This window comes from Penicillium verrucosum, assembly GCF_028828655.1.
Source record: "Penicillium verrucosum strain IBT 35672 chromosome Unknown utg000004l_segment0_segment0, whole genome shotgun sequence".
NCBI classification, from domain to species: domain Eukaryota; kingdom Fungi; phylum Ascomycota; class Eurotiomycetes; order Eurotiales; family Aspergillaceae; genus Penicillium; species Penicillium verrucosum.
Genome location: NW_026643213.1, coordinates 3,224,083 through 3,234,770, shown reverse-complemented (window position 1 = coordinate 3,234,770; position 10,688 = coordinate 3,224,083). Strand labels below are relative to the sequence as shown.

The following is a 10,688-nucleotide window of genomic DNA, read 5'->3' as shown; positions in this document are numbered from 1 at the left end:
CCAACCAAATCTCCAGGCCAACGTCTTCTCCACCATACCAATTTTGATCAACGATCTGTTCTATCATTCCCATGAGTTACTACGCAACATGCAACACAATGAGAATAGTCGAGGTATACTGTCAAGGTAATCCAATATCACTTCAGGCCTAGGAACCACATTGCGGGCAGAATCGGCCAGAAAGAGTGGTTCCGCACTGGGTACAGTACTTGGCAGCGCTTGCCGTTGCATTGGTCTCATTCGGAGGCGTACCAGGGGCAGACGAGTTCACCATCTCAGGGGAATGAGGGAACTGAGCAGACTGATGCGCAGGGGAGTAGGTAGGTTGAGGCGCGACGTAAGACTACTAGAAAGACTGTGGTTTTTGGACTTTCTGGACAGGAGGAGAGTTCACGTATGTGACGGTATGGTGGCTGTGGCGGTTGCGCTTGACGCAGAAGATGATGAGTAGAATCCACGCAGTGAGCTGGAGCACACCACCGATCACAAACATAGCAACAGCGCCATAGAACTCGCCCATATTGGTATTGCTACAAGAGTAGCTGGAATAGTAGGAGCTGTAGTACGAGCTGCTGTAAGAGCAGTGATCGTATGAGTGGGAGGTCCATTTTCCAACGAGAGCACCGCCGATGATGAAACAAACAATGGCGCCAATGAAGAAGCCGATGGGCCACCATTTCGTGAGTCGTGATGGTCGTGGAGCTCCTGGGGCTGATTGCATGATTGAGGACGAGGATTCCTGGGTGCGAGGAACCTTTCTGATGAGCAGAAGGAAGGAATGTAAAGGAAGGACTAGGGTAGGATAGAGACTAGAATAGGGTAGAGGGGGTCTCGTAGTTCTTAAGGAATTCGAGCATAGGCTCACTCAGCCTCATCGTGTTTAGTTTAAGATGGATGCGTCAGAATTTAGTAAATAGGGCACGGAAGACCCTGACGAGCCTATTACCGTTGAGATCAGATGTAGTTTGAGGCTAGGAAGCAGCAGATCCCCCTGTTTTGGCCTCCATCTCGTATTTAGATGAACAGCCTGACACAGACTTTTCAACGTATAAAAACATAATCTTGGTCAGGGCCCCTTGTAAAGTTCGCCTAGAAACCCCTCCACCTAGATTCTATCAACCTTCCCAATTCGCATAATTAACAAACGTTTTCGATAGATCCAACATCATTAAAGGTAATAATCGTGTAGAATTGACATCTTCAACTGAGCAATGCTTTGATCGCCAAGGATCGACCAAGCCAAATCACAAAATACGACCTCTGGCCCACTACTACCCACTGTGAATCCTTAACACGAGCCTAGCGGGAAAATGCCCTAGACCAAACTTAATAAGAGTTTTCTCGGGCTCTATGATTGGTTTGCTATATTTCTAAATTCCATACAAAGGTCTCGCAGTAGGAATTAACCTTTTTAAGTGAAGAATTATAGAGAGATGCACTCGTATTCAGAGAGACTCAGCGTCGCACCCAGACACCCTTTTAACGACGGCGAACAAAAGAAAAGGGAAAGAGAAGGCTGTAAATCAAATAGAACCCAGCTAGCATCGTGATTTTACTCTAAAAAAACGCAATATATCATTCGGAAATTTGAAGGAGCTGGTACGTTTTCTCGGATATGGATGAGGTGGATTTGACAAATTAAGATGAGATCTTGTTGAGGCTCACTGAAGTGATGGTTTGGGATCCTGGGCCTGTTTGTGTGTAGTTAACTGACTGTGTTTTACCTGGGAAGTTATATCTATCTGTGGGAATGTGGGAATGTGGGTTGCACAGAAAGTACATATTACAATTTGTTAGTACGGTGGAATTCGGAATCAGTTTTAACTCTACACTCTTGCTACTTAATTCCCGGACCCTAAGTGGAGACATACTAATCTAATTTTAACTCTTCCCCTGTTAATCCCTGTGGGGCTGTATTGTATTCACTTGTAACCACAATGAGCCATTGTTATAGTACCGTAATTTATTAGAAAATGGTAGAATCCAAAGTGCAAACCGATCAAACAAAAAGGGAACTCTAACGATCTGGCGAGATCTTTGATTATCTTTCTTGGGTTGTTTGTCACGCACATAGTAACCTTGGAATCTAATCTTGACATGATACAGTGAATAGAGCATAGTCCCCACTGGCACACTACATATATATCTCTGGTTGCTTTCTGAATTTCCCTTGATATCATCGGTCCACAAGCTCAACCTTAATCTATCACCTAAAACACATTTAGGGTGGCGAGATACTGCGCGGTGAACTATGTTTCCTTAATGTACTAAGGTCGCTTTCAGAAAGACTGCCTGCTATGAGATAGAAGTTAGATGTACTTGTGCCTGCCTCAAGATACAAGAAGCCAGACTACACAGTTTCCATGCTGTCCTTTATTACCTATAGAACATCGTTGCAGTGTTCAATCCCCAGATGGACGCCGAAAACATCTGCTCAGCACGTAACCGGCCATCCTGGTCATTGTCACGTCAAGAGGGGTATCACTGCAACGGTAATGTGAAAAGATTCGACGGTATCAGCAATAGAGGAGCACGGTGAAAGGCATACGTGCCTTCATAACCAGAACGTTGGACGGAAATACAAAGAGATAAAGAACGTGATAAACACTTGCTACATCTTAAATTCTATGAAGGAGAGCTGACGTGATGCGTGTCCTAGCGCTATTAAACTTCCATCAATCGCGTAACAGCTAGGCCGAAACTCGATAGGAAGCCAGAGAACTTTCTCGCCGTTCAATTTTATCCATTGCCCGTGGTCAATGGAAATCTCCGGACTCACATGGTGTGAACTAGGCCTTGGACTATCACACCTGGGTTGAATATCGAGGGCTCCAGAGTTAGTGCCCGGCAATGGTTCGTCCTGAGGAAATTCAAGATTTGTGATTATTGCTTCAACAGTCCAAGTCCGCTGCAGCGTGCCTGTCAGAGTGTCCCAGAGCCGCACTGTCTTGTCAGTGGAGCTGGACAATAGTAGCCGGCTGTCGGGCGAGAAGGTGACTGCTAAAACCGCGCCTAGATGACCCTCGAGCTTCTGACGTAGCGTGCCTGTCGCCGTATTCCAAAGTAAGACAGCCTTATCACCAGAGCCATCGTAGCCAGACGCTAGCGTTTGGCCATCAGGCGAGAAGGCCATCTCTAGAATTGAACCGAGATATGAACTGCTGTCGCGAGTCTCCTGTAGCGTGCCTGTCGCTAGGTCCCACAGTCGCACAGTCGCATCACCAGAGCCAGATGCCAATAGCTGGCCATCGGGCGAGAAGTCAACCGACCGAACCCAACTTGAATGACCCTCGAGTATTTGCCGCAATTTGCCCGTCGCTGTATCCCAAAGCCGGATTGACTTATCATCGGATCCAGAAGCATGATCACCAGAAACGGACGCTAGTAGCTGGCTGTTGGGCGAGAAGACCACAGATAGAACCCAACCTGAATGGCCTTCCAGGATATGTTGCAGCACTCCTGTTGCCAGATCCCAGAGCCGGACTGTGTTATCATTGGAGCTAGACGCCAGTAGACGGCTGTCAGACGAGAAGGCCACTGACGACTGAACCCAAATTGAATGGTCTTCGAGTGTACGTTGCAGTGTGCCCCTTGCTGTGTTCCAGAGCCGAATTGTTCGGTCATCTGAGCCGGAAGCCAGTAGCCGACCGTTTGGCGAGAAGGCCACGCACTTAACCCTGCCTGAATGGCCTAAGAGAGTATGCTGCAGTGTGCCCGCCGCCGAGTTCCAGAGCCGGACTGTCCGATCATCGGAGCCGGATGCTAGCTGGCCATCGGGTGAAAAGGCCACTGACTGCACCGGACCAGAAGAGCCTTCTAGAGTCAGCTGCAGCGTACCCGTTGCTAGTTCCCACAACCGGACCGTCTTATCATAAGAGCTTGACGCCAGTAGCTGGCCGTCGGGTGAGAAAGCGACGGATAGAACCGCACCTGAATGACCCTCGAGCGTGTGACGCAGCATCATCTTCGCCGTGTTCCAGAGCCGGATCGTCTTATCACTGGAGCTAGACGCTAATAGCTGGCCGTCAGGCGAGAACGCCACCGACCAAACCAAATCTGAATGGCCCTCGAGTGTCTGCAATTCTGCGCTCCATCTTTGGTCAACATTTGGTAATCGGGATATCCAAGAAGGAAGCTCCGCTCCAAACTCTCTACGAATTATTGCCGCTTGGGGTGCAAATATAAGTCCTGAGCAGTAAAGTTGAAGGGGCGCCTCATCGGCTATCAGGAGATTTTTCAGCATAAAGCGCCTTGCGTCATGTACGAAATCAGAAACTGCAGGATGTTGGTCGGCCTATCTCTATCAGTGTGGATTATATAAGTACCTGTCTTTGGGACTTACTAGAACAACCTTCTGGAGAAGATCGAGAATCTCCATCACTTCCGATGCAAGGTTTAGTAAGCTCATTGCTTCTACCCAATGCAGGAAATGTCTCCGAAGAAACAAGTGAGCATCATCTATCACATCATTTAAGTCTGCGCATTGTGCTAAATGGTGTGCCCAATATTGACAGGCGTATTGCAATTCTGGAGACAGACAGTGATCGATAGTGTGGCGATCAATATCTGCACGTTGTGTTCCGTAGCTTGGTAGTCCGCATATGTTTCTCCGCAGATTGTGACACACAAGAAGGCATTTTATGGCCAACTTATGGTTCATCGCTTTCTGGTCAACTCCAAACGGAGTTCTTTGGCGGGTTTCCGGGTCTAGAAGAAAATCCCGAAAAGATAGATGAAAGAGGCGTATTGGCGAAGTCTCTTCATCTGGCACACTCAGGACTGAGTGTAATAGATTTAATCTAAGACGAACAAGCCTCTCGGGGACACCCAGAAGTCTCGACAGTGAGATCACTGAGAGCGGGCTCTCCAGTATCATGATTGGACCAACCACTTGGTGAAATTCTTGAACTAGCAACTTTTTCCGTTTGTCGGTTTGTCCTCTGAGGAGGCGATCGAGCACGGAAAGATAAGTTCCATCCAATTTAGATTCATCATTTCCACGTGTAAGGATCTCGGTGAGACTGTCTTCGGGGTCCCAATATGGGTCTTGAAAAATACGGCAAATAGTAGCGGCAAAAATGAATAATGGGATAGACAATGTCACTAGCTTTTGAAGATTTATATCTCCAGGCCAATCGGTAGGCAAGAGACGTTCAGTCCTGATTTCCGAAAGTCGATGATTCAAAAATAAGGATATGTCGTGCTTAATGGCCTCACTAGGAATTTTATGGAGAATCAAGTCTTTGTGATCATGGCAAGCAAGCTTCGAGATTTCTAGACGGATTTGCAACTCTGGTCTGCTAGTTAGAAAAACTCGCAGCCGTAGAGCATTTGACTTCTGTAGCTGTGGCAGAAGCTGGAGTATGAGCCGCACATCATTATCTCCCTCACATTCGTCTAATGCGTCAATCACTATCACCACGGTCTGGATTGGGAGATCGGATTTTTTCAAGCTTAGGAGAGGTTGAAGGAGTAATTTATCAAATTGCTCCTTCATCGCCTTCGTCGCAATATCTGGGATACCATGGACTGCTTTCAGGATAGATGGAATCAGCTGGGGAACGGCAGTTGCGAGTTGTATTGCGAGTGTCGGAAAAAGCTTTAAAGCATTGCCTCGGTCACCTTCACCTCTCTTGAAGAAAAAGCTTGCCCCGAGTGATTTAGCTTGACTAAGGGATTTTGCCACTGTTCGAGAGATGGTTGACTTTCCTGTCCCAGCCATACCATTAAGCCAAAAGAGACATCTTGCCTGTGGGGAGAAAGCCCACTGTCTAATCTCATGGAGGATATCTGTCCTTGTGCCTGGGAGACATTCGTCCCCATGCTGATTCACGTATGAATCGAATGCAGCCCCGTGCACGATTGGCAACTTGTCACCTAAGTCTATAACAAAAGTCAGTACAATCTACATTGAATGAAAATTACCGTACCCGAACTTGGTTGCAGAAGAAAATCTACTGTGATCGGGCCGTGATTGATCCCCACCTGTAATCCAGAATTTAAGTCACCAAATGATATAGGGGCATCCATGATTACAGCACAGAAAATGAGCTGGCGTTCAAGGGAAGGGAAACATGCGGGGTACGTGTCGCTTAAGTGAAACCGTGTCAGCTTAGCCCCTCATCAGGTGACGTAGTTACCTGGTGAAAGAAGCCTATTCTCACACCAGGCGTCGGTCAATCTCGCTGGTTTATTTTAGCTGTAAATAGCTGATCTCCCGCAGCAACTAATATACCTAGCATAGCAAATCGTTGGAAAATTATCGCATTTTGAGCCGTCTGCAAGAGCGTAAAGGAGATTAAGTTCTTGGTGGCTCTTGGTTCAATGAGTGACCCCATAGGGGATACACCAAGTGGTACCAGCCTGTGCTAAACCCAACCCTTTTATCACATCCAGATTCATCTACTTAAACCAGCTGATACGACTGAAAATCCAATGAATTATACAGATACCATTCTCGCAAATCGGCGTTTCGTCCCTCGCTTGCTGCCGAGTGCTTCGATCATCAGTGGTGTTACAGTCCGTCTCCGTCATTTCGAGTTAGCGGTGCGTGCATACTTTCAAATTGCCGTAAGTTTGCGAGAATAATTATAATCGTAGCCTGGGCTGTATTCTGTTTCTTCAGCTATTTTGAGAGTGCCAAGTGACTGACTCTCTATCATGTCGCGGATAAGATGCAGCTTGGATGGTAGAAATTTCTCGGAGCCATTTTGTGAGGTCAATTGTGAGATTTAAGAGATAGACGGGTGAAGATGCCTCCTGCTTGGGTGGGCGGTATGGCAGAGAATTACCATTGCATCGAAATTACGAATAAGATACACATGGCAGGGTCCCACCTGCGTCATGTAAAATATTCTTTGGATGTCATGGATTTAACACTATTCCAAATGTGAGCTAGCGTGTTTCAGATTAAGGTTCGCGAATCAAGTCGCAAGAGTGTGGAGTTAAAACTGATTTCGAATTCTACCATCATCCCTGGGAGCCCTTTGCAGCTCACTCACAAAGGTCAGACTCACCGTTACATCAATGTCATCGTCATGAAGTGCGAACGGTCGACCTAAAGTAATGGAAACAATGCTGAGTTTTGCGGGCGATGAGTCGCTTCAATCTGGATACGAGAGAGTGGAGAAGAAGTGGAAGTATGAACATACCGATCCATCATGTATATTGAAAAGAAAATTCGCTTGCGTCTTTGTTGCACATTAAGAGGAAATTTTCGATATGACGAGGCCGCATGGAGCCCCATACCTAAGGCCAGGCGGACAGCTATGCCAGCAAGAATCCATGTGTCTGCTTCCGTCAGTGCTTGGAGTATCGGTCAAGTGGTCGTTACTCACTAGGACCTAGTTGGTTGAAAAACGAATAAGAAACTTGGAGCATTATGGCTTCCAGGGTAGACTAGGGCCTCTCGTCAGTTGGGCTCTCGTCAGCGATGTAGCTGTAGGCAAATTTTCCTACCATCTCGTCACCCTCCAAGGCTTGCTCGGGATACTGCAGAGCCTTGTTATAAAACAACATGGATTCTGATTCCTCAGTCAGAGTGACGGAAGAGTAAGCGGTAGAGCCGATGGCCAGGACCATCCAGATCCTGAAGGCGTGGAGTGGAGTTTGCGAGGCCAAATTTTGAGGATTTTGATGGATCTTTTCCAGAGTGTCCATGACCTCGGAGCGGTCCAGGATAGGATAGAAGGTATGGGAGTGAGCAAAATAGAAATTCACCAGCCGCCGCACATGCGTTTCATTGCTTGGCCAGCATAGGGAGTCAAGGGTGGTGCCGGACGCGGCAGAGTCGGCGAAGAGGAGGTCACCAAAGAGTAGCGGATAGGGGGAGATGGACTCATTCAAGCTTTGAAAGAAAGAGTCATTGAAGGGGTTTGAAGAAGAGCTGAGGTCCAAGAGATCCATTTCCGTAATGTGATCCCGATGGCTATTGAATACAAAATCCGCTCTGTCCGGCGCCAACCGACGTAGAATCATCTGAGTCAGGTTTGCGAATGAGAGTCCCGTTGTTGATCCCAAATGCCGTTCAGCAGTAGCCTCTAGTGAGAGAACTGTGAGTTGCTGGCCAAAGGTTGGGGTTTGGTCTGGTGCAGGCCGTGGGTTCATAAGGGGGTTTTCTATCAGAACTTCGGCATTGTCGGCAAGGGTGGATGTGTTTCCTACTTGGCTTCCGTGAACACCTTGAGGGATGCATTCCGGGTCCACTATTGTTATTTCCGGCATCGCAAAGTCATCATAGAGGTGATTGTTGTTCAGGACCGGAGTAGCCTCCGCGGCCTGCGGTGTATTCCGCTCATGGGCAGCCACCACCCTACGAAGCCTCTATTCCAGGCCCTGGACATACCTGTGAGCATGTTAGGAGCCTACTTGAAACCACTGGAGAGTTAGGAGTACTCTGCAAAGCTAAGGATGAGAGGCCAGGAGACCTAAGCCATCCAGTGCCTCAATCTCATACGGCAACTCACACTATGGGGTACGAAGCTGTTTGGAGATCATCGTCTTCGAAGCTACATCGCACCCGCGCCGATACGCAATTTTTGCATGACGGCAACGTTCTGTCACACCTCTTCTTCCTCTTATGGCATCTTGAGCACGAAGCTCGGGCCCTTGCTGGGGCCGAGGATTGCGCTGCCGACGTGGCGGGACATGTGCCGTTGTCGCGCGTCATTGGAGAAGAGCAGACTCGTAAAGACGTGACTAGTCGGCTGGAGCAAGGGGTGTTGAGAGGCTCTGTAGGGTGGGAATTGCCTGAACTTCAGAATTTGGAGTACTAAGCTACCTACCCTTGTATCGCACTTCCCCGATTTGCCCCCGCATTCAGTTCGGGACTATCTCCCATTCATCTAGGGGTCGGTCCCCGATCATCACATTCCAAGCCCCCCCCCGCTGAACGCCACATCGTCTTATTTCTTGCATGTAGCTATCTGACACGTCTCTGCTTGTCTTCGAGCTTCTCTTTTTTACTCTCCTCTTCAGCTCGCAAGGTAATCGCCAGCAAAATTGGCCCCAACTGACGCATACTGCCCTCGTCTGTAGTATCCCACGGACCATATTGGTCCATATTCATGAAAGACGGATCTTCATCATCTTTTTCTTTCTGCGGAAGCGTCCCGTCAACCAGATAGTCAAGATACTCTTGGCCATACCTGGCAACTGTCACATACACCAAATGGCGGTCTTGTGAAACATGAAAGCGCCTACCTTTTGTTAGCCGTTTATCTGGGGATGCAGTAAGAGAAGGAATAGCATACATGCGGTTGGTTTTCTGGGCTAATTCAGAGTCGCTTTTGATCCAAGCGACCATTTGTGCACTCTCTTGAATCTGAATACGCAGAGGGTGCCAGGATCTTAGGATCGGTTTGACCTCGATGAGGACTCTGGGCTTTCCACCAGGGCTGTCTAGATATCCGCCCGTTCTCGCTTCAAATTCCGCGTTTTTGAAAACGGCAGTCAATGGCTTCCTATGCAATGTCCACTTCGAAGAGAGAGGGAAGTGGATGGTAAGAGCATTGAGGAATACTATCAGTGCAGTATTCACGATTTGCTCATCCTTTGTTGGAGGGTACAAAATGTTCGCTAGCTCTCGTGTGATGGGAGTAACCAAGCGGATTGGACTCGGGCTTGCGATTGTGCTTGGGCTTGACTCATCTTCCAAACCAAGTATTTCACTGTCCTCTTCGTATTCGTCGTCACTGTCGTCATTGTCGTTGAGAAGTGACCTCGCCGATGTGCTGGCCAAATGTGCGGGCCCTTTCTTCGTGGGAGTCTCGGGAGGGCCTAGGCTAAGACCAGCCACACCCTTGTCGATCCGCTTCACCCCGCCACGTGTTCGAGATGAAATGGGTGTGTCAAAAGCTTGAGGGTCAATCTTTTCTTCGGTCCTTGCGACTTCACGCTGGTAGTATCGTGCTATTGCGAATGTTCCTTCGGGGGTGGATGCGGATCCAATACTATCACAGTATTTGTTCCATGACTTATATCCATCAAGCATTTCGGTAGCCTGTGCTACCCACTTATGCATGTCCGCCACGTGAATGATTTGACTTGGTTGGTATATTCTCCACAGCACCCGTAGCAGTAGAAATTGCTTGACTCCAAATCTTGAAGCAGACGCAAGCTCTGCACTGTGGATAGTTGTGTCCCCAGTCTCAAGCCTTTCCACCATACTGCGCCAGGCTCGAGGAAACGCAGGGGCTTCCTCCTCCGCCTTGGGATGGGTATTTGACATCGTTAATAATACCGAGGTAGAATTAGAGTTGGGTCGATATGAGTTTCTTAGAGAGAGCAGTAAAGATTAACAGGAAAGTCTTGAATTGCGCAGAGAGAAATAGAGAGAAGAGAAGAACCATCTCTACTAGGTGGGGGCTAACATTACTGGGAGCAAACACTGGGAGCTCACATGACCTTGTTGTAGAGTTCCTTCCTCGACAAAGTGTGCTGACTTTTGGTTAGATTTTGGAAGGTGCGGGAAAATGGGCTTTTTATGATTGAAGGTTTTCTACTCACGAGAGTCGGCGGTTAATGTGATAGTTTCTTGGACTGTACACCTTTAGCCATTGATATTGGGATCCACGTGTACAAGGCGCTTAACAGGCTAAAATTAGTTGATCCTCTGCCTTCCCGCTTGACTCATAGCTCTACTCCGTACATATGTACATTGTACGGAGTACATGAGAATACATAGTTAG

General features: G+C 47.9%; 4 protein-coding genes across 4 annotated transcripts; 1 reads left to right on the top strand and 3 right to left on the bottom strand.

Moving 5' to 3' along the window:
* Nucleotides 1-148: 148 nt before the first annotated feature.
* N7516_010525 (uncharacterized protein) lies at nucleotides 149-721 on the bottom strand (the record flags this gene model as incomplete). The annotated part of the gene is made up of 2 exons (XM_057223243.1): nucleotides 149-343; nucleotides 395-721. The coding sequence occupies 2 exons, from the start codon at nucleotides 719-721 to the stop codon at nucleotides 149-151; spliced, it is 522 nt and encodes a 173-aa protein (XP_057070464.1).
* A 1,890-nt stretch (nucleotides 722-2,611) lies between these two features.
* On the bottom strand, nucleotides 2,612-8,223 carry N7516_010524 (uncharacterized protein; the record flags this gene model as incomplete). Its single annotated transcript, XM_057223242.1, has 5 exons — nucleotides 2,612-4,294; nucleotides 4,343-5,883; nucleotides 7,249-7,290; nucleotides 7,338-7,398; nucleotides 7,459-8,223. The coding sequence occupies 5 exons, from the start codon at nucleotides 8,221-8,223 to the stop codon at nucleotides 2,612-2,614; spliced, it is 4,092 nt and encodes a 1,363-aa protein (XP_057070463.1).
* Nucleotides 8,224-8,468: 245 nt separating this feature from the next.
* Nucleotides 8,469-8,774, top strand: N7516_010523 (uncharacterized protein; the record flags this gene model as incomplete). Its single annotated transcript, XM_057223241.1, has 1 exon — nucleotides 8,469-8,774. The coding sequence occupies one exon, from the start codon at nucleotides 8,469-8,471 to the stop codon at nucleotides 8,772-8,774; it is 306 nt and encodes a 101-aa protein (XP_057070462.1).
* Nucleotides 8,775-8,920: 146 nt separating this feature from the next.
* Nucleotides 8,921-9,991, bottom strand: N7516_010522 (uncharacterized protein; the record flags this gene model as incomplete). The annotated part of the gene is made up of 2 exons (XM_057223240.1): nucleotides 8,921-9,146; nucleotides 9,252-9,991. The coding sequence occupies 2 exons, from the start codon at nucleotides 9,989-9,991 to the stop codon at nucleotides 8,921-8,923; spliced, it is 966 nt and encodes a 321-aa protein (XP_057070461.1).
* Nucleotides 9,992-10,688: the final 697 nt, after the last annotated feature.